The following is a 23,669-nucleotide window of genomic DNA, read 5'->3' on the forward strand; positions in this document are numbered from 1 at the left end:
TTTTCTGTCCATTCATAATGTTTTGAAGTTTAGGCTTTCAAATCAAAGGTATTCTATTTCCAAAAAACTGAAAGGAGAAAGAATTAGCATTTAGAGACACATGATTTCCTTTATCACATCATGGTAAAAAATTCAACCGATATAAAGTCTTAAAAGTAAGAAAGTGAACGCTCCACTGCTCCCATCTCGCACCCCAGAAATTACCACTCTTAACGGTAAAAAAAAAAAAAAAAAAAAAAAACCACATTTCCACTTTTCTCAAAAGGTCTGTGAAGTTAGCAAGCTGGGGAAACTTTCTTGGAGCTTGAAGGGCTTGGACATGATGCCCCTGAGCAATGCGGTCCCGTCCTCCTCCCCCTCGTACTCCCCCCGTGGAGCAGGTGAGGTCGGTCTCACTCGGTGCTGACTCTCCTTCACTGTCCCTAAGACAGGAGTGAGGTCACCTGTCCATCTAACAGCTTTGTGAAGGCTGCGTGATATCATGTGTATGGAAGTGTTTGCAAACTGGGAGATCATATACAATCGTTAGTTAATATTATAGCATCATACATGTTTATTTTTAATAATAATTATAGTAATCAGTTTTTAGAAGGTTTGATGATACCTTCTGGGACCATTCTCATCATATGTGAAAATTTCTCCTCATAACAAGCTTTCTCAAGCTCTGAGGTCTAAGCAAAAATGGAATTTACATGACTTCCAGGGCACCTGGAAGTGGCTGCAGTCAGTGTGGGGTAAACGTCTCACAGTGGAAGGACCTGCAGCCTGAAGCGCTGCACCCCAGACACAGCCTTTAGGGCTAAGAGATCATTTTTTTGTCAGCCTCAGAATCACTCAAATACACACCCACAAAAACTTTAAAATTTCTCCTTTTCGTGGAATGGCAAGAAATACTAGGTTAATTTTTTTTTCTTTTTTTCTGTTTTTACCTTCTAATTTCACCTCCTACTCTGTTCTGGACCTGAAAACAATGGGTTCCTAAATGTCATCTGTGAAAATAAAAGGTATAGGAGAAACTGCTATTTTCCAATCCAGTTATTTATTTTTACCCTCCTACAAATTATAGACATTTTTAAATGTAAAATTCACAATGTTCAAGTTTCTGAAAAAAAAATTCTGGATGTGCTAAGAAGGAAATGTGATTCATAATCGTGAGAAAAATGAGTCAATAGAAACGGACTCAGAAACAAACAAGATGCAGAAGCTGCTCACGGGTAGCTAGAACTCTCAGGTGCAGCCTTCCCTGGATTGGACGTTTTCATATACCTTATTAAGTCACGTAAAACACGATTCCTCTAGATCTTACAAGACCTCAGCTGAAGGCCTCTGCTCACACTGTAGAGTGAACTCATCAGGTCCCCATAAGCGACTGTGTTCAGATTTCTAGTTAAGTTTGTGGAAAACTGAGTGAATGGGACTATTAGTTGTGTATTTTCCCACAGCACTGCCCGCCTTCTGTTACCCAAGTGCATTTTGGGGACCTAAGATGGAAACAGTCAGGGGCGCCGGAGGTGAAGGACTGAATGTGGTGCCTGGTGGTTCCCCAGTTGAGCATGTCCCTTCGCTAGAGCCGGCCCTGAGGTCACACCGATTTGTGGAGACCCCTCCTCCCCTTTTCCCCAGGTGTCCGTACCCCTTTGAGCTGACAACTGAGCAGGTTTGGCTGGTTAGTAAAGCCTGGCGCGCTTAGACACGAGCCCCGCGCAGATGCGGAGGTCCCCGGGCGCAGAGCCCAGTTCAGGGGCCGCTACCCCGCTACTAGGCTACTTTCCAGGTCTGCAAAACAGGCGGGCGTGGGCGGGGTCCCTGAGAGCGAAGGGAGGGCCGGGCGGTGCGGGCCTGGGCGGGGCTTGATGCGCCCCGCCCCCCGCGGCCGCTTTTCATCCCTGGCTGGTGATCCTCATCCAGGCCGCCTCGTCCTCGGGGAGCTCGCGACGGCTCGGGGCAGAGAGTCGCCGGGGCGCCCAGAAGCCCCGGGAAAGGACGAGGAGCGGGGCCGGGCCGGGCCGGCAATGCCTCCAGCTGCTGCGGCGCCCGCCGGTGACCGAGCGCCCGCGGCCTCGGGGGCGCAGCTGGGCCCCGGGGAGGCCAGGCTGTGAGGCGCTGGGGCCTAGCGCCCGCTGCGGCGGCTCAGGAGGGCCACAGGGCCCGCGCTCCTCCGCCTCCCTCGCTCTGTGCGGCCCCGCCTCGGCTCGCATCCTCCGCCGCCGATCGCCATGGCCTCCGCCGCCCGGGAGAGCGCGGGCTCCGGGCTCAGGCGGTCGCCACGGCTCCCGGCGCTGCGCTGGCTGCTGCTGCTGTGCTTGTGGCTGCCCAGCGGCCGCGCGGTGGGGTCGCCCTCCGCGCCGCTGTCCGAGCTGCACGCGCAGCTCTCGGGAGTGGAGCAGCTGCTGGAGGAGTTCCGCCGGCAGCTGCAGCAGGAGCGGCCGCAGGAGGTGCTGGAGCTGGAACTGCGCGCAGGCGGCGGCCCCCAGGAAGGCTGCCCAGGCGGCGGCGGCGGCGGCGGCTACAGCGCCATGCCGGACGCCATCATCCGCACCAAGGACTCCATCGCGGCCGGCGCCAGCTTCCTGAGCGCGCCGGCTGCCGTGCGGGACTGGCGGCAGTGCCTGGAGGCCTGCTGCCTTGAGCCGCGCTGCTCCGTGGCCGTGGTGGAGCTGCCCCGCCGGCCCGCGCCCCGGGCCGCCGCGCTCGGCTGCTACCTCTTCAACTGCACGGCGCGCGGCCGCAGCGTCTGCAAGTTCGCACTGCACCGCGGCTACAGCAGCTACAGCCTCAGCCGCGCCCCAGAGGGCGAGCAGAAAGGCCTGGAAGCTGGCGCCCCGGCCACCGCCCGGGCCTCGCAGCGGCCGGGTAAGCACGCCCCTGGAGGCCGGGGCCGGGCCGCTTGGGTCCTGCTGTCGCTGCCCTTGCACCTGTTGGTGGCTGCATCTGGGAGACCCGCCTAGGCAGGGCCGCTGGGCCCTTCTCAGTGAAGTCAGAAATGAAACACCGTCGATCCGTTAACGTAACTTAGTTGCGGGCATCCAGAAGAGTGGCTTTGATTTCCCATCCTAGGGATGGTTTCTGAGAAAGCCCAGTAGATTGAGCAGAAGCGGGCACGATGGGCTGCTTGTGGAATTTTTCTAAGCTTAGGGAGGAATGCTTATCTGAAAGGATTCACAGAAATTCGATTTAATGGAGGAGAAAAGTTCAGGGGGAAAAAAGTCTGTTTTAATCTCAGAGGTTCTTATGAGGAAGGCGTGGTTTGTGTCAGGTAATTACAAGAGCAAAATCTAATTAGCTGCCGGATTGCTCATAGCGCGCCCTTATTTCCTAGCTTGGCTCTCAGGATTCATGATTCCACCTAAAGCTGCTTTCATCAGATAAAAATAGGAAGAGAAATGTGTCAGGTTATTTTGAAGTGGGTCCAACTGATTCCCATGAACTATGGTTCTCTTTTTTAAAGAGGGAAAAGAAGGGACTTGGTTTGTTGAAAACAAAGTTTAAGGCACCTCTCTTTTGAAAAGGAGCTAAAAATGATGCTTTTCGTTTGATGGTTTTACTTTCTGGGAATGCTCAGAATGAGAAGACCCAAACGGGGCAAAAAAAAAAAACAACAACAATGTAGCAGTTGGAGATTAAGTTCCCTGAGGGAATAAAACCTTGATTGGGCCTACCTGTGGTCAGCTCCGTGTGTTTGATTGCACTCTGTTGCTGTTTGCTTTATGATAACACAAGAGTGAAACCATAGCAGGATTAGAGGGGCGTAGCTTCTGGAGTCTTCCATGACCTTCAGGTCCAACGACAAGGGTCTGGAAATCTGTGTCCACAATGGCCCACCTCCCTTCCCACCTCCAGAGGAATAAACATCAAAGGTCACCCTGCAACTGCTCAGCCTTGAGGCAGACACTGGGAAGGACCCCAAAGTTTTCTCCCTGAAGTGGAGGCAGGAGGCACTTTCACCTGGACCCTCACCAGCATCTCTGAGACCGCCCATGGGTGTTACACACACATCCGTCCTCTGCCCAAGCAGGGACTCAAAGATCCCAGCAGCAAAGAAACAAAATCCCTTTCCCTTTTTCTCACTGCACATCTGGAAGAAACCAACATTGCCAAGGAGAGCTTTCTTATAAGCCAGGGGAAACCCAAAGGAAATTAAACAAGGAAAGAATATGCCCATGGGAGAAAGAAACTTTACTATAGAAGTTTCTGAATCATTTTTTCTTCTACTTTGTTTTTTTTTTTTTTTTTTTTTTTTTGGCCTTCCCTTCCCTGGGGCAAGTGTGTCTAGGAATTCAGTTTTGTAGATGTTCAGAGGTACACACAGATGACCACTGGGCTTGGTCCTTATTCTGGAAAAGAACTGCCTTGCTCACAGTTCTTTGGATCTCCAGTAGTATGGACACATGGAAGGGTGCTTCTTAGCCCAGGGCGCCAAGAAGCTGTCTGCAGGTAGGGCAAACGTTACCCTACCCAAACGTCCTGTGTTTTCCCTGCCCAGGTTCTTAACCTCCTGAAGTTCTCTGTGCTTCTGAGACTGTTTTTCCTTGAGTGTTTTTTGTTTTTCTGAATCTTGTGAACATGTGTAGTTTAAGGCTAAAGGAGCATGAAAATGGTTTAGAGAAGCTCTGGCAGAGAATTTGTTAGGGGTGCATTTGAGGTGAGTAAGAAGATCATGAAGAAATGGTGGAGGGCCAGGTGGGATGGGACAGCAGACATTTATAGCGGAGCCCATCAGCCCTGTTTGTTGCTGATGTTTATTGTTTGATGAGAAGCACTGTTAACAAGCTCCTTAGACAAGTGAACTCACTGTCCTCACAGCACCCCAAATCTAGGTTCTTTCATAATCCTCAGCATACTGGAAGGCTTGGTGAGAGAAAGTAACCTGCCCGAGGGTCTCATAGCACCTAAGTTGTGGAGCTGTGCGTTGTGAGCTGTGTTCTGGGCCAGCTGGAATGTTTTTTTCCAGCAGCATGGGGCCACCTGGAAGCAGAGATGCCCTTGGTTGGGTTTCCAGGGTGGGACTGACCAGGTGGCTGCAGGGGATGATGGAAGAATGTGCGAAGGAGTGGAGGATGCTTAGAGAGGTGTGTTGAAATGACAGAATCTGCCTGCAGTTGCGTGCAAAGGTCAGGGCTGGGGACTTGAGGTCCTGAAACCTGGGTTTGAGAGCCAGCTCTTCTACATGAGGGTCCCTGTTCATCCCCTTAGGACCTGAGTGCTTGCCTTGCCCTCCAGCCGGGCTGTCATGACGATCAAGGCTGGACATGCTTTGTGAATTATAAAGGTGGCATTTTTTAAGGAAAATGATCCATGCTAAAGAAAAAGTATAAGCAAAAAAGTTTATTATAGCATTATTTATGATGGTGAAAAAAATTGGTAACAAAATGTCCAGTAGTAGAGGTTAGGGAATCAAAATGACAACTGTGAAGTTTACGTAGTGACACAGGCAATGGTAGGATACATGAATAAATATCAAAAATAGAAAATAAATTAGTAGGTTAAATTCAGGATGTAACTTTATATTTACTGTAACCAGAATACACATCCAGTGCCCCCAAAGTATAGTGGGAAGGACAGAGCCTTTCAGTTTGACAGATCTGGGCTGACATCTGAACTGACAAATTTATCACTTGTGTGGTCTTAGGCAACTAAGTTAGCCAATCTGACCCTAGTTTCCTCATGAGTATAATGCAGATGACAACACTACCTCAGAGACTTGTGAAAGTTCAGTGACTTTACGGCTCAAAACACTAAGCATGGTGCCTGGTACAAAGAAATCACCCAACCAATGGTAACTATTAATTATCATTATCAGCAGCTCAGATGGAGAAAGACAAAGAGTACACACCAGAAATGATGATAATCATATTGGGGTTGTGAATCACTTTTTCCTAACGTGTTACAATGAAGAAAAACACTCAATGGAAGAAAAAAGACCACAAAAGCCAACAGAAAACTCAAGATGAATCTTGACCTGTAGTAACTAAGCCTCTTCCCTTAGTCTGGCCCTACGTCCATATCCTCAGCCTCGCCTGTATCATTTGTACCCACGCAGCAAGACCCAGATGCCAGACCTCTTCCTTGCCATTAAGGCGTTGGTCAGAGCAGCGTGTTGTAAATCAGCATAGCTAACGGTATACTTCTCTGTATAAAATGTCGCCTTGATACGCTCCATCAAAATTGGTATGAGTTTTATTTCGCCTCTGTGGATCTTACCAAGTGTGCTTAGTCTTCAAAAGAAATCAGTGTTTCCATAGTACTTAACATTGGCTTGTTACATTTTTATAACAAAAATTCCAAGTTACATTTAATCTTGTTCCTCATCGGCAAGTGAAATTTTTTGAATGATAGCACACTCCTTTCCTCCTCTCGTCATTTGTTTATTTTGAAGACCTGTTTCTGGCTTAAGCCAGCTTTGCCTGGACTTGAACTGAGGAGGAAATACAGCTCTATTATTTCAAATACAGTGACCAATTTAGAGGATATGAGGATTTCACTGTGTTCATAAATCATATCTTTAAGCTTACCTAAAGAAAAGTATCAATAAATGACTAAACGCGATTATTTTTTTCTTCCAGGAGGGCCAGGATTAATTAGTTTTATAATATGTGGGATATTTCAGAGCTTACCTGAGTTTTCCATCTTAAATCTTTCTTGGTTAAATCTTTAAGGGCCTAGGACTTCACTGGCAGTCAAGTGGTCAGGATTCCACACTCCCACTGCAGGGGCACAGGTTCAATCCCTGGTCGGGGAACTAAGATCCTGCATGCTGCATGACACAGCCAAAAAAAATTTTTTTAATTAAAAAATTAAGAAAAGAGAAGAGAGTGTGAAACCTTAGTGGAAGGTCAAAAAAAAAAGCAACATTAAAAAAAAATCTTTGAGGGCCTAAAAATATATTATTAGTATCACTGCTGTTTATATCATATAGGTGTATTTTAGTTTGTTTACTTAAAATGGTATTTTAACATAAATTTTAAAGCAAATAGCTGTTAATTATAATGTATTACTGCTGAATTATAGGATTCCAGAATTATGGGACTTCTCTGGCTGTCCAGTGGTTAAGACTCTGTGCTTTTGCTGCAGAGGCCATGGGTTCAATCCCTGGTCAGGGAACTAAGATCTACGAGCTGCACAGTGCAGCCAAAAAAAAAAAAAAAAGGTTCCAGAATTATAAAGTGGTAAAACATTGTGTGGAAAGTGATGAACCTTCCAGAAGCAAAGGAAATTCTCTATAAAACTATAAAAGGGCCTATTAGTTATGCAGTTGTCATCTCTCTCCTTACCTGGGAGGAGCAGAATAAAGCCAACAGGCACTGGATCTTAGCTCAGGTGGAAAAAAGCAGATCAAATGTCTTCTAAGGCAGGGGTTGCTTATGTGGCTTATTTAATTCAGTTACTAGTCCTCATTGTTTTAAATGACTGAAAAAATGGGACTCACCTTCTCAGTGGACACATGTACCCTTTGGCAATAGCAAGTGTGCTTATTCCTTGTAAACTAGCTCGTGAAAAAAGAAAGTCATCTCTCTTGGAGGCTCGCAGCAGCATTCTCATTCAGAAAAGCCACAGCTCTAAGACCTGCAAGCCCCTCATGGCCTCTGTTGCTGGGCGTTGAGAGAAACGATAGATGAGAAGATAGAGCTGCACAGGTAGGTCAGGTAGGTCTCTGAACATCCCCTGAAGCAAGGAAATGACCCAATCAGGTTAGCATTCCGGAAGAGTCCTTCCAGCTGCAGTAACCACCCTTTGTTGCCTGATAAGAAGCTAATAGGATTGCTGCTAGCCCCAAACCTCAGGCACTGGACGTCTGGATTGGCCCTTAGAAGTTTACTTGGGAGGCAACTTCGGCTGCGCAGAAAGAGAGCAATGTCTTAGCAACATCATTCAGAATAAGCTAAGGAAGTCCAGGCCACAATTCGGACCAAGTTTTGGAGCTGGAGGAGGGAGGAAATAGTGGATGCCAAAAAAGATGTATTACAAAAACCTGTAGGGTTTTTTTCCCAGCTAAATTACTAAGTTTCTTTAAAATATATGTGCATTTGCGCAAGCTTACTAATAAGATGCTTAAATCCATTGAAATATTCACAGTTCTGCTCTTAGAAATATTTTCTGTATCTAATGGCTTCTATCAGTCACCACTGGGGCAGCTGTCAGTCACGTATTAATATTTAGTGAACACTGTGAGCCTTAAATTTAGTACCATGAAGAACAAAAGGTAAATACATACTCGTTCGCTATTTTAGGATATCTCAAACTCTGTGCCGGCTTCTCTTATAAAAACTAGTTAGAAACTGTGAAAATTCCAGAAAATTTCTATGTGAGTTTTATTTTATGTGAATCCAAGAACTTGCCTTAACTTTCCAAATTTAATTTATTACATTACAATGAAAATAAGAAAATAACTTTCAGCTACTATACATCCTCTTGGCAGTTCTTTGCTGGACCACATCTATTCTAGCAAACAAGTGACCTCTCAATAAATTAGAAAAAAAATAGGGAACATATGTCTTGTGAATTATTTATTTTCTTTCACAGAAAAGGACGAGCCTCCACTTAGCAAGGCCGGGCAGGATGTTGTTTTGCATCTGCCCACAGATGGAGTGATTCTGGATGGCCGTGAGAGCACAGACGACCACGCCATCGTCCAGTATGAGTGGACACTGCTGCAGGGTGACCCGTCAGTGGACATGAAGGTAATTCATGTCGTAATTGTAATGAAAACTAATGTTTCAGTGCAGTGGTCTTTCTACTTACGTTCCCCAAATGTCTGTAAGTTGGCAGAAGTGTAAAATGGAGAAAGCATAAAAATGATTGTTGAAAAAATATTATATGAATTTACTTTTCTACTGAGTTAACAGTGATCCTGACCATGTGTTTTTATTTATTTTTTTATTTTTTTGGCTGAGCCTCGTGGCTTGTGGGATCTTAGTTCCCCAACCAGGAGTCGAACCTGGGCCCTCGGCAGTGAGTGCGTGGAGTCCTAACCACTGGACCACCAGGGAATTCCCTGACCATGTGGTGTGAAGCTTACCCTCGTTCTTGCTGCTTTTTTGTTGACTTCTCCAGAACACAAAAATGCTTCAAGGAAAAAGACTCATGCTTTGTTTTGTTGACTCAGATTATTTTAAAAAAACTTTTTATGTCTTCTTTCTGCAGTTCAAATCCAAGTAGAAAATTTGAAAAATACAAAGGAGTATAAAGAGGAAAATAACAATAGAATGAACTTATTCTTCACATGATCCAGAAAGCAACCATCTTACCTCGCGTTAGGTCTGCCTGAGATAGTTGAGTTAATTAAGTGAGGTGGGGTTTGGAGTCAAGGGCTCCTATTCAAGCCCTCCTCACTGATTTTCATCAGGCTTATCTGGGCTGGAATTGCTGCCGATGGGAATGTGCCACTTACCCAGTGGCTGCCTGTACACAATTAAGATACAATTGACATGTAATATTATATGAGTTTCAGGCGTATAGCACAGTGACTTGATATATGTATATCTGGTGAAATGATCACCACCGTAAGTCTAGTCAACATCTGTCACCACACAGAATTACAGTTTTTTTTCTTGTGATGAGAACTGTTAAGATCTACTCTCTTAGCAACTTTCAAATATACAAAAGTGTTATTAACTGTAATCACCATGCTGTCCATCATATCCCATGACTTATTTATTTTATAACTGGAAATTTGTAACTTTTGACCTCTTTCACCTGTCCCTTACCCCATGCCTCTGACAACCACCAATCTGTTCTCTGTACCTACGAGCTTGATTTTTTGGATATTTTTGTTTTCTTAGATTCTATAATAAGCATAAGCTCATACAGTATTTGTCTTTCTCTGTCTGGCTAATTTCACTTAGCATAATGCCCTCATGGTCCATCCATGCTGTTGCACATGGCAAGATTTCCTTCTCTTTACACACCATATTTTCTTTATCCATTTATCCGTTGATAGACATTTAGGTTGTTGCCATATCTTGGCTGTTGTAAATAAGGCTGCATTGAACATGGGAGTGCATATATCTTTTCGAATTAGTGTTTTTGTTTCCTTTGGATAAATACCCGGAAGTGGAATTGCTGTATCAACACAGGGAGTCTTGAGTCGTGAGGAAAGTGGCTTTTTATTAACCCTGCCAGGACCCTTTGTAGTATTTCCTGCCTTAGGCAGATAAACTTCATCCAAATCACTTCAGTCAGAGGAGGTGGGGAAAATCTGTGTTGGTTTGCCAGGGCTGCCGTAACAAAGTACCACAGACTGGGTGGCTTAAACAACAGACATTTCTCACAGTTCTGGAGGCTAGAAGTCCAAGATCAAGGTGGCAGCGGGGTTGGTTTCTTCTCAGGCCTCCCTCCTTGGCTTGTAGTTGGCCGTCTTCTCCTGCCTGTGTCTTCACAGGCTCTTCCCTCTGTGCGGAAGCACTGACTTCCGTTTTCTTGGGACAAAGACAAGAGCAATGATCAGCTAGTCCCTCAAGACTGATTGAAACACACTGCCTTACCCAGTGATTAGGCCGTCTTAGAACTGGACCAGACCCTCGATCAGCATCTTACCCAACCTCCTATGCATACAGGAGCTCCTGCTTTCACATCCCCTCCAGTGGTCATCCAGTCTCTGCCTGGTATTTCCAGAGATGAAAGCTCACCATTTCACATCACGTCGCATGACATCTTTAATCAGCTCTAATTGTTGGGCCAGTGGGGTGTTACTTCTATGCGCTGGTACTGGTGTTGAATCTTCTTTTTGGAAAAGCACTGAACACATCTATTTTTCTGAGTATCAGCCATTAAAGTTTTTTTTTTTTTTTTTAATGAGTGTCACCACTTGGGATGGTCTTCTCAGAACTAAACACTCTCAGTTCTTTCACATGTTCCTCATATGAATTGATCTTTAGACTGTCCACCATCCAGCCTTTTTTGGATTATCTCAGATTCATCCGTGCCCTTCTTAAAATCTGACACCCCTAATGGAAACCCATACATAAACCGTGGTTCTTCCTGACACAGACTATTACATCCTGTGATCCAGACATTGTCTCACTTCTATTAATGAAGATTCATTTACATAAACTACCTTAGTAGCTGCTTCACACCATAGGTTCATGTTGAGTTTTCCATTAGCAGGATCACCTAAAACCTGCTTCATCTTTCTACCTGAACTGCTGTCCTGATGGCCTCCCCCATCCTGTGTTTGTATCATTGATTTACTGAACCTGAGTGCAAGACTTTATGTTTACCCTTTTTATATCTCAGTGTTTGGGTTTACAGAAATAATTTTGAACTTTGAGTGTCATCCATCATATTTATTATTCTTCTGTGCATTGTGTCAGCTGCAAAATTAATGTATCTTTACTGAAGTCTCTGAGAACTAAGATTGATCAGGAAAGGTGCATGGGCAAGCCATTGATCAGCCTGCTATGAGAGTTCCCTTGAGGTGGACACTGACTATTAATTAATTGGCACTCGTGGGATATATTTGTTCAAGCAGCTGCAAATCTGTCTCTATTATCATCTAGCTTTTCATAGTTGCTACTAAAGGCTTTACTCTGTAAACAATGAATCATGTATATAAATGCTGAATAAAAATAATGCTGATGATTCAGTATTTAATTTATTGAAGATATTTATAAAGAAGTAACAAGACTAGGCATTTCTTGTAGACTTTTAGGGCTGACTATGATGCCATCAAGAGGCAAATGTGTGGGACTTCCCTGGTGGTCCAGTGGTTAAGACTCCGCACTTCCACTTCAGGGACACGAGTTCGATCCTTGGTCGGAGGAACTAAGATCCTGCATGCCGACCGGCGGGGCCGAGGGAAAAAAAAAAAAAAAAAAGAGGAAAGTGTAGACTAATTCCCCAGCCAAGTGTATAACGGCGATGGCAGATAGACCTAAAGCTGTAAAGCCAACATCTAAGTGACAGAGTCTGCGATAGAGGAGTCATTTGCTATCAAACTGCACCTGTCTTATAATGGTGTACATTCATGAATGCCCCCAAAGTTAACTCAACTCTCACTGGTCAGGCTTTCCGCTGAGTGCCTATCCCAGCCCCTCCTTGAGCCCTCCCCTCCCCTCTCCCCTTTTCTCCACTGTCTGCAGGGTCCTCACCCCCTTCTCTCATCTTTGGTGGTAGAATAGTCAGCCCTCCCTTTGTTTTGGGATACTTTAAGACCAGGTTGTAGGACTATCCTTTCACATCCAAATGACCCATTCAGGTATTCAAAAAACAAAAATCAATGAGGTTCTCACCCTAAGAGGAATTATGCTGCCAGCTTAATTATGATAAAATTAATTGCTAACCTTTTTTAGCATCTAGTGTGTGTCCAGTACTGTACTAAGCACTTTTTTTTTTTAATTGTTTGGCCACGTGGCATGTGGGATCTTAGTTCCCAGAGCAGGGATCTAACCTGCACCCCCTGTATTGGCAGCACAGAGCCTTAACCACTGGACCGCCAGGGAAGTCCCAGTACCAAGCACTTTAAATCGACTAAACGTATGGGAAAGCTCATGTTCTGACTTGGTTTCCTCATTTATGAAGAAAATGAATAAGAGAGATGATTGGTCAGAACCAAGAGGTTCTGATTTTTTTTTTTTTCTTTTTGGCCACACCCAGCGCTTGCTCCATCTTAGCTCCCCAGCCAGAGATTGATCCCGGGCCTCCGCAGTGAAAGCGCCGAGTCCTAACTACTGGACCACCAGGGAAGTCCCAAGAGGTTCTGATTTTAAAGTCATATATTTTCTGCCCTCTAACAGGATATTCTACATCTACTTAACTGGGTATTAATCTATAATACATTCTTAAATGTAAGAAGACACATTTTTCAGGTAGTCCATTAGATGTCACTGAGTTTCATAACATAATACATTTAAATCTGAAGTCAGAATGTAAAATATGACATTTAGGAACATGATAACAGAGTATGAGGACGTTCAAGGAGATTTGAAATTCATAAATCTGTAGATTGATTTCCATTCATGAGATGTGGAAAAATTAACTAAACTGTTTTAGAATACCATGTGTAATGGAAGCTTACTAAAGGATGGATATTGTTTACACCAATAACTTCATGATTAACTTAAAACCAGTTCCACATTGGTGTGCCTGCTGTACACACTTAATTTTTAAAAACAGATAGGTGTATTATCAGCCACACTGAAACATGTTTGGGAGTGAAAGGAGGTGGTATTAATAATTACACCAGGACCACAGAGATAAACTGAGACTGTCTTGAGCAAACAGAAACATGGGTCCTTCTTGGTAAAACCCAAGTTCCATGAGGCTGGATGGTCTATATTTCATCTCCCAGTTAGTCTCCTTTTTAGACCACCCTCAACTCATTAACATAGTGTTTTAAAACTGAGCCTTAGGGCTTCCCTGGTGGCGCAGTGGTTGAGAGTCCGCTTGCCGATGCAGGGCACATGGGTTCGTGCCCCAGTCCGGGAAGATCCCACATGCCGCAGAGCGCTGGGCCCGTGAGCCATGGCCGCTGAGCCTGCGCGTCCGGAGCCTGTGCTCCGCAACGGGAGAGGTCACAGCAGTGAGAGGCCCGTGTACCGCAAAAAAAAAAAAAAAAAAAAAAAAAATTAGAAAACAAAAACTGAGCCTTAGAGAAAAGGTTTTCTGGGCAAGGAACATAAATAGAAAGAAGAATATTGGCTTTCTGTCGTAGGGAAACAGAACGCAAAATAAATGTTGAATTTCAAACTGCCTTCTGTCTTATGTAGGAGATGTTTTGTCATTCACTCCTCCTCAGTCAGTTTCCCTGGATATAATTTGGGTCAATACTGAAAATGCCCACAAAATGAAAGAATCATATATGTTAAGGAGATGATTAAAAAACGTATTGAAAGACTTGATAAAAATTTAGTAAGCAGGATTTTCAAGGCAGCCTGGTTGTTTTTGGTTTCTTTTTTTTTCTTTTTTTCTTGCCGCACATGGGCCTCTCACCGTTGTGGCCTCTCCCGTTGCGGAGCACAGGATCCAGACGTGCAGGCTCAGCGGCCATGGCTCACGGGCCCAGCCGCTCCGCGGCATGTGGGATCTTCCCGGACCGGGGCACGAACCCATGTCCCCTGCATCGGCAGGCGGACTCCCAACCACTGCACCACCAGGGAAGCCCCCAGCCTGGTTGTTTAACCAATACATAAAGTACCAGAGAACCTGCGGTGATCTTTGAAGATTAAAGGCTAACTGCATCTGTCTCCTGTTTTTCACCTACGATTGTTGATAACAGGTCAAAGATATATGTAAAATCTATAATATCACAGCAGAATTTATAAGGATTATGAAGGATTTCTTTAGAATTATTTTCAGCGGGGGACTGAGTGATGGGTGGAAAAGGGATTTCAGTTGTCTGGGATGCTGTCAGGATTTCTCCCCCCGCCTCTTTCCCTCCTCTCGTTCCTCTCTTCCTTCTTTCCTTCCTCCTCCCTCTCTTCTTTCTTTCTTCCTTTCTTGATATTTTTTCCCTTTCTCTCCTAAAGCCTAGAACTATACTTTGTACTCACTAGGTTTCTAATAATACTTGCTAAGTTGATTGATTCCTTTTTTAAAAGTGATTAACTATTTTGCTAACCTTTCAAAAAGTGCCCTTTTAAGCCTCAAATTTTTATCATCCTTCCTAGCAAGGTGGGCAGGACAACATTTTTCCACACTCTGGCCTCATACTGATGTTAGGAAGAGCTGCTAAGTGTTGTCTAACAATTACTTTGCATCTCATCAAGGGAGATCCTAGACACATATCACCTATTATTTTTTCTTGGCTATTGGACAATATCTAGTCTTCATGAAAACAAAATGTAAATCCCTTCAATAAAATTTATCCTAGATATTCGAGGCCATGCAGTGGGGTGGAGGAGAGAGGGTGTAGACTGTTTGTAAATTTTAAAAAGAAAGAAAAATGATAAGTAACTGAGAAAGCTTCGTATCACATTTCAACTGTTTCCTTCCTCCCTCAGTGAGTCAGTTTAACAGTCAATGAAAGAGATCAAATAGGTAATACTTCTAGCACAGCTTCTACTTTGCTTTGTTTTTTTTAAATTTATTTATTTTATTATTTTATATAATTTAGTTATTGTTTCTGGCTGCACTGGGTCTTCGTTGCTGCGCACAGGCTTTTCCCTTGTTGTGGCTAGTGGAGGCTACTCTTCGTTGCGGTGTGTGGGCTTCTCATTGTGGTGGCTTCTCTTGTTGTGGACTACAGGCTCTAGGCGCACAGGCTTCAGTAGTTGTGGCTCGCGGGCTCTAGAGCGCAGGCTCAGTAGTTGTGGTGCACGGGCTTAATTGCTCCGCGGCATGTGGGATCTTCCCAGACCAGGGCTTGAACCCGTGTCCCCTGCATTGGCAGGCAGATTCTGAACCACTGCACCACCAGGGAAGCCCTGCTTTGGTTTTCTAATCCTCGCTTCACCACTTCCTCTGTGCAAGATGGGAATAGCCAAAGCCCTCCTCTCAAGGTGTTATTACTGAGATAAAAGGAGGTAATGCAAATAAGACCCCTGGAACAGTGAGCAGCACATAGTAAACAGTAAAAAAGTACGTTATCAGGGCTTCCCTGGTGGCGTAGTGGTTGAGAGTTCGCCTGCCAATGCAGGGGACACGGGTTCGTGCCCCGGTCCGGGAAGATCCCACATGCCGCGGAGCGGCTGGGCCCGTGAGCCATGGCCTCTGAGCCTGCACATCCGGAGCCTGTGCTCCGCAACGGGAGAGGCCACAACAGTGAGAGGCCCGTGTACTGCAAAAAAAAAAAAAAGTACGTTGTCATTCAATTTATTCTGAGATCATCTTTCCTTTGATGGTGTCCATGAGGTCCCTGGTAGCCTCGTCTTGCACCCAGGCGGGCTATGTTGGTGCCTGGGTAATGTTCTCTTAAAGATTCTCCCAAGGAACCCCAAACCCCAAATACTTATTCCATGTGCTCACCAGTGCCCAGAAGGCCTTTAATAGGGAACAAAACCTCACTCCTCCAGTGCCTACAGAGGAAACCCTTCAGAGTCTGGTCTGAGTCAAAAAAGGACTTTTTAAAAAAATGTATTTTTTTGACACTGAAAAACCAGAGGGTCTAGTTTTTCCTGGAGGTGAGAGCAGAAGGAGAGAGGGAGAAGCAAAACAACACCACACCCCAGGGCACCAAAACGGATCGAAACCTCTGCAAACTTTCACCTACGTCACTGCCCGTCAGTTATTTTATTCACCTGAAGCTTTGAATAAAGGACAAAAAGTTATGGCAGCCCACAGAACATTTTTGAGACACAGAAGATTATCAAGGCTGCAAATTTCCTGAGTAATATCTGGGGTTAAGTTGGTGCATATGGGGCTTCCTTGGTGGCGCAGTGGTTAAGAATCTGCCTGCCAATGCAGGGGACGTGGGTTCGAGCCCTGGTCTGGGAAGATCCCACATGCCACAGAGCAACTAAGCCTGTGCGCCACAACTACTGAAGCCAGCGCACCTAGAGGCCATGCTCCAAAACAAGAGAAGCCACCGCAATGAGAAGCCCACACGCCGCAACGAAGACCCAGTGCGGCCAAAAATAAATAAATAAATTTATTTTGGAAAAACAAAAAAAAGTTGGTGCATATGAATGAATATTCCGTTATGGCCTTAAGTATTTTTTTGTATCTTCAAGAATGAAGGGTGTGGACTTCCCTGGTGGTGCAGTGGTTAAGAATCCGCCTACCAGTGCAGGGGACGTGGGTTCGAGCCGTGGTCTGGTAAGATCCCACATGCTGCGGAGCAACTAAGCCAGTGTGCTGCAACTACTGAGCCTGCGCTCTAGAGCCCACGAGCTACAACTACTGAGCCCACGTGCCACAACTACTAAAGCCCGTGCGCCTAGAGCACGTGCTCCTCAACAAGAGAAGCTACCACAATGAGAAGCCCGCACACCACAACGAAGACCCAATGCAGCCAAATAAATAAATAAATAAATAAAAATAATTTTAAAAGAAAAGTATAAAAAAAGAATAAAGGGTGTTATTAGTCAGGAAAAAAAAACCAACAGCAAAGCCTAGGACTTACTGCTCCAATTAAGCAGGAAGACACATGAGAGCATAAAAGATGAATGATTCATACCAGTTGTGTTTCAGAATTAACCATGAGCCTTGATGTAGACTGCCCTTTAAGCATGAGTTCCTTTTACGCAGTAGCTCAGGGCCTTGAATGTTTAACTGCATTTTTTTTCTTTAAGAAAACTACTTATAAGGAAATGATGAAAAATAATCTCCCCGGGAAAAAAAGTACGTACCTCATGAAAAATAAATCTGGGTAAACTGAGAATTTGTGAAAGCTCTATTCCAATAGCAACAGAAGCTTTGAAGTCTTTTTCCTGTTCAGAAACACTCAGCTTCCCAGACAATAAATTTATAGCACAGTAGGCTTCCAGCATCACAGGAATCTGCAGTCAATCTGGGCTTTCAGGTCCCCTTGGGTTTAAACCTGACTTCCTGTCACTGTCCCTTCAAAGGTCCTGGCACTTCTATTTGGGGGTGGGTAGTAGGGTGGGGATGTGGGCGGGAGAAGCGCTTTTAGAGGTTTTAAAGGACTTTGCGTGTATGAGGAAGTTATCTTGCTTTTTCAGACCACAACAGCTAGCTGGTTTGTATATAAGCTGTGACTCAGTGCTTTCTAGGAAATGATTCTTGGAATAAGGACCTGGAAGACCTAGAGCTCTGCTAACTCGGAGGTAGAATTCTACAGTGGCTACGAGCATGGAATTTGGAATCATATGACCTGGGTTCAAACCCAGTTTTGCCAATTCCCTCGTGGGGTGAACTTGGGAAAATTACTTCATTCTTTGAGCCTCAGCTTCCTCAATTGTGAAGAAAATAATACTACCTGAGAGTGTTCCACTGGGGGTTAAAATGGGAAAATGCAAATAAAGTGCTTAGCACATTGCACAGCACAGAATGAGCACTCGTGGATAGGTAACTATTATAGCTAATTCTAACCATCTTGGGATGTAAACTATTTGTGGGGTCTCTTTGACCAATAGTTTAACTGAACTACAGTAAGAATAAATTTACTCACTTGTATATAAACAAACAAACAAAAATTATGAGAGCCTTCTACTGGCAAGGAGCAAGGGAGTAAGGCCCTGTGAAGAGTTTGTAGGGTATTTTGCCCTCAGGGAGCTGCCTCCCATTGAGGAGATTAGATGTGCCCCTAAATAACGATAACACCAAATAGAAGGAGGCAAGGCCAAAAGAGAATGTAGATAAAGTGCCCCTGGAATTCAGGGGGAGGGAGAGATTATAATCTGGCTGAGGGACATCAGAGAAGACTTTGCAGGTGCGAGCCCTGTGGTACATGTCTCTGTACTCTTAATATTTTGACAATAGGACTCATAATTATATTGACGTGAAAATTTCGGATTGAAAAGATCCATATTCTGTAGTGCAAACATTTTGAACATGTGTGAGGGCTTTCAAGTGCAATGAATATCCTCTGATTACAGTAGCCTAGGACCATGAAAATCAGTATTCTATTTTTTTTATTTTTTTTATTTTTTTTATTATTTTTTTTTTTTGCGGTACGCGGGCCTCTCACTGCTGCAGCCTCTCCCGTTGTGGAGCACAGGCTCCGGACGCTCAGGCTCAGCGGCCATGGCTCACGGGCCCAGCCGCTCTGCGGCATGTGGGATCTTCCTAGTTTTATAAGTGGAGCACTATTTACATAACACATTTTGAGAGAATTTGAAAAGTAGGAGAAAAGCCCCAGTCCAAAAATATTTCTCCCTTTGATTCCTGAAACCTCAAGATAAGCAATGTAATTCTGTCTTAATTACTGGCTTTTTGGTTCTGTTCTTTTGAGAATGATCCTCCTCTGGTGAGGATAAGAGAAATCCCCAACTCCTGCGGAAACGCTCTTAAAATCACCTTCCTGCACAATTGGGAAAGATGGGTACACCAGAGTTTTTTGTGACTATGGTCTAACTCCATTCATTTGAGCATATATAACTAGGAAATTACAGACAGTTGAATTCATTTTGCTTCTTTTTTACGGAATTTTGGGTCATATTCATGATGAAAAGTAAACAGAAAAAGGAACATATAACTGAAGAACAGAACCTAAGCATGTTCACCTGAAGTATCTAGACAGCTGTGGTGCCAGTTTATGTTCTGGCCTCTGCTGATCAGGACAGCTGCCCTGTATGTCTCCTTCACTCTCTGTATGTGTGCAGGGAGATGGCATTGGATTATAACAAGGATCGTAATGGCCTTCAAACCACTATAGAGCTCTCATCCGGTTTTGCAAATTGGATTAGTTGACACGAGGCAGAAGGCTAGAATGCGTTTGGGTTCATTGGTTCAATGGAGTTTCTTACTGAAATATTTTGTACCACATTATCTTGTCACCACTTTGTAACTGACATATGCCCAATGCCTTATATACTTTAGAAGCAATGATGGGGGTAGGGGAATAGACAGGTAGTACTCATTTTGTAACTCACTATATATAATAATCATGTATGTATGTGTGTGTGTGGTATATAAATAAACCAAAACGTGTATTCCTCGCCACTAAATTACTATTTTAGGGAGGTGCAGTTGAGCCAGAATAGCAGAGTGAGTTATACATTGATTTAGCCAGAGGCCAGCCATCAAAGGCTCTGTTACCACTGAACAGGAGATCTTGGGCAGAGATGAGAAGCTCTTTGTTTTATTAAAGGTAATATCTCTCTCCAAGTTACAAATTGGGTATGTTGCATATACATTTATGTGTGTGTGTGTGTATATGTATTTTTTATCCTGACACTTGGGAAATGTTTGTAAAATACTTTAAATCCTTTCCAGTGTCATATAAATGTGAGGAGATGTCCAAAAAGATGACCTGGGTGCTTGAAGGGAAAACGTCCATCTTACAGTTCTATATATTCTAATATCTGATTTTGAGGAAAGATAGCCTTTGTTAGCCAAATAACTAAACTAAAAAGGGCCAGGGAATTAAAAGTACAAATCACTATGTTTGAAATAAATAAGCTACAAGGATATATGGTACAGCACAGGGAATATACCCAACATTTTATAATAAGTGGAGTGTAACCTTTAAAAATTGTTTGAGTCACTATGTTGTACACCTGAAACTTAACCTGAAATTGTAAATCAACTATACCTCAATTAAAAAAAAAAAAAAGGACATGCCAGGCTGTGTTATGAAAGGGATTAAAACATCAAATCAGATTAATGTTTTATCTCTTATGCTTTCAAAACCTGAAAGAGTTTTCTGCATCCAGGAAATAAAAACACAGGGAAAAAAATATCTTGAAATGATGAAATTCAAAAATCAGAGTGTTTACTTCCTTTTCTCACTGGCTCTGGGAGACTTAAGGTGAAACAGCAAAAGCTTTAAACAACTTACTGCAGAAGAAGGGGAGGGGAGCCTTTTGTAGAAGAAATTTCACAGGAGATTAATAGGATCTTATTGCCTTTCTCAGTTGTCAAAGTAAGCCTCAAACAAAGACCTTGGTATTAAGTTACTGTACTTAGTTTCTGCTCATAGAGGCAAGGCCTGCAGATGTGGACTGGTGCCGAACGCAAAGCCCTCTTCGGAAGCCCTTTGGGCAACATCCATTCTCTGTCAGCAGTTGTCAGCATCTCCCTTTTCTGTTGGTGTCCAAATCCAGCAGCTCTCAGAGCTTTCCCATAGAGACAGTTGAGTGTCATTACACCCATGGGTAGCTGAGCCGCAAAATCTGACAGAGCTATCCTTCCCCTATAAGCAGATTTTTCAAACTCTATTTATCTTTAAAAGTTTTTGGGACAAACTTCTACACACCTTGGCTATACTTGTTAGAGTACTTTTGCCCCACGAGGGCCAGGTGGAAATTTGACTCATTGGGAACCATATTAATTCTGCCAAGTGAATAAGGACAACCAGAGTGGCCATTTAATAAGGATCATCAACCAACTGCCAAAAAAAAAAAAAAAAAAAGCCGCCAGGGAGGGGATATTTAATTTGAAAAGACCTAAATTTGAGTGCACCCAAGATGTTGAAGGTGATTACCATGGTCTGGATCTGGATACGGTGTTTCCTGCATCAGAGAAGAGGTACCTAGGAAGGCTAGAGAGGCATCCAAAGCCCAGGTGGAGGGACTGGCCCCTTAGACGAGGGATGCTCTGTCCTTCCAGCCCCAGCATTGGAAAGAGGCTTCCCAGGGAAGGCCCGGCCCACAGAGGTTTAGTTTGACACTGGCATGCTGAGTGTTGACACCCAGAAGCCCAGTACCTCACTCACCTTCCCAGAGATATGACGGGGGCCTGGGTGAGGACGTGTCTTGTGTGGATGGCCCCCCCCACCAGCCTCCAGCCTCAGGGCTTCCCTGGTCTCTTAAAACCTCCATTAACTTCATCTCAGCCTCACTCCTATGGCCACACTCAGCATCCCCCTGTCACACCCACCTTAAATCCCTGCTCTGACTCAGTCCTACGATCTACCCTCTCCTCTCATACACCCAGGTCAGCACACCCCAAGGCTGCTGGCCTTCGGCAGTCTTAGGTCTATGTTCCGGCAGACCAGCTGGGACAGAAGACAGAGCTTCCCTCTCACACCACCCCGCTCAGGGCTGCGGGGCTTCACGTCAGCACGCTCCAGCGTGGTCGTCATCTCCCGTGTCCCCAGGCATTGCTGTCTAAGTCCCAAGAAGCGATAAACAGTGGTGTCCCCTGTCACATAGCTGCCACCTCGCACAGCCTGCCTGACTATGAGCCAGAGGCTCCCCTCAGCCTGGCACCCCTGTGGCCATAGGAGAGGTCATAACTGACCCTTCCAATGCAACCATGTGGATGGGCGTGGGAGGGGAAGTTTCCAGGAGAAAGGGGGTGTCAGGCCCCAATCCCACTGGAGCTCAAGTCTTCTGACCAATCTGCCAGAATTGTGTGTGATTAGTATTCTGCAACCTTGGACCAGGAGTGGAGAAGTGGGTCATGGGACTGCTTCAAGGATGACATTGATTTCCAGTTCAGGATGATGCTGGACTCTGTGCCTCAGGTTCTTAACTAACTATGATGTTTCCTGTTTGGGTATCAGGTGCCTCAGTCCGGAACCCTGAAGCTGTCCCACCTACAGGAAGGGACATACACCTTTCAGCTGACGGTGTTGGACACTGCTGGACAGAGGAGCTCTGACAGCGTCTCAGTGACCGTGCTTCCCGCAGCCTTCTCCACAGGAGGTGAGAAGAAAGTCCCTCCCTCACATTCACAGTGGCCAACAGAAACCAGGTTATCGATGGAAGGGTGGTATTAAATTGGCATTTTATATTCTGACTGCATTACAGGGGCCCTTTCTTTTTATTTTGGCTGTTTTTGAATGGGAAAATCTTTACTAAAAATATGATTGCAAAAATAGGCTGCATTGGGCTTCCCTGGTGGCGCAGTGGTTGGGAGTCGGCCTGCCGATGCAGGGGACACGGGTTTGTGCCCTGGTCCGGGAAGATCCCACATGCCGCAGAGCGGCTGGACCCGTGAGCCATGGCTGCTGACCCTGCGCGTCCGGAGCCTGTGCTCCGCAACGGGAGAGGCCACAGCGGTGAGAAGACCACGTATGTCAAAAAAAAAAAAAAAAAATAGGCTGCATTGTATTTTGGACTAAGTGACACTGCTGAATTGGGGCGGGGGAGCATTCCACACTCCAGGGGATGAGAGTAGGCTGTGTGAGCCACGGGACCCGAGAGATGCTCCATCTTTCCATGACTCAGTTTCGTAAAAGACATCTGGCTTTTCCAGGAGAGGATCTTGTTTAAAGGAGGGTGGTCTATTTGATATGTATGTTCAAAGACTGCAGCCAAGGAGTACATTTTTTTTTTTTTTTTTTGCGGTACGTGGGCCTCTCACTGCTGTGGCCTCTCCCGTTGCGGAGCACAGGCTCCGGACACGCAGGCTCAGCAGCTGTGGCTCACAGGCCCAGCCGCTCCATGGCATGTGGGATCTTCCCGGACTGGGACACGAACCCGTGTCCCCTGCATCGGCAGGCAGACTCTCAACCACTGTGCCACCAGGGAAGCCCCGCCAAGGAGTACATTTAAAACAAATTAAAATATATGCAGTGCATGTGTCAATTTAAAAGGACTATTTAAAAACTGTCATGGACACTTTACACAGATGCACAGATACGTTAATAACATAGCTCGACATATATATAATGCTTCTCACATTCTGTTGCCCAGTGTAAACTCATTTCTCTCATTTACCTGTTTCTTACTTTCCCAAACATCTACATTTCTAAGATTAGCTCATCAAGTTAAAAAAAAAAACTCATATGGAACTCAGCAGCACTAAAGATATGGGGGTATGGGAGAGGGAAGCCCTCCCCCCAATTCACTCTGGAGAAGTGCTGAGATAGTGTATGTGTGAGGGTCCTGTCACTCAGTCAGCGGATACCTTCCCAGCATCTGCAGTGAACGGGAACTGTGTGCAAGGCAGTGGGCGTGGGTACTGCGCTCCACAGACCTGATCCCTGTCCATGTGTGGTGACCCTTCGCTAGCCGTGGCTCTAGCAAACCTGTAGCCTGTCTCTACATCCTTGATTCCTCAGTATTTGGATGGCAGTCAAGCCAGCAGTTGGGAGAATAAGAATAAAAAGATAGGATTTACTTGTACTTTGACTGATCTTCCATCAAAGACATGGGTCAGTGTGCATATCGGACATGAGGAAGGAGACCTTAGGATCCTAAGAGCTCCACCGCCTTGATAATTTG

The 23,669-nt window shown here is 44.9% G+C and overlaps 1 protein-coding gene across 4 annotated transcripts in view; it reads left to right on the plus strand.

Moving 5' to 3' along the window:
- The first annotated feature begins 1,882 nt into the window (after positions 1 to 1,882).
- The window catches only part of LRP11 (LDL receptor related protein 11), a 62,195-nt gene continuing 40,408 nt past the window's right edge, over positions 1,883 to 23,669 (plus strand). For all 4 annotated transcript variants that reach the window (XR_009533997.1, XR_009533998.1, XM_060115207.1 and 1 more), the window contains exons 1-3: positions 1,883 to 2,853; positions 8,521 to 8,678; positions 22,004 to 22,145. Coding sequence is in view for 2 of the 4 variants with exons in the window: in XM_060115207.1 (XP_059971190.1) it covers positions 2,217 to 2,853; positions 8,521 to 8,678; positions 22,004 to 22,145 (937 nt within the window). In the remaining 2 variants the exon portion in view is untranslated. The remainder of the gene's footprint in view (positions 2,854 to 8,520; positions 8,679 to 22,003; positions 22,146 to 23,669) is intronic.

This window comes from Mesoplodon densirostris, chromosome 12 (genome assembly GCF_025265405.1).
Source record: "Mesoplodon densirostris isolate mMesDen1 chromosome 12, mMesDen1 primary haplotype, whole genome shotgun sequence".
Classification (NCBI taxonomy): domain Eukaryota; kingdom Metazoa; phylum Chordata; class Mammalia; order Artiodactyla; family Ziphiidae; genus Mesoplodon; species Mesoplodon densirostris.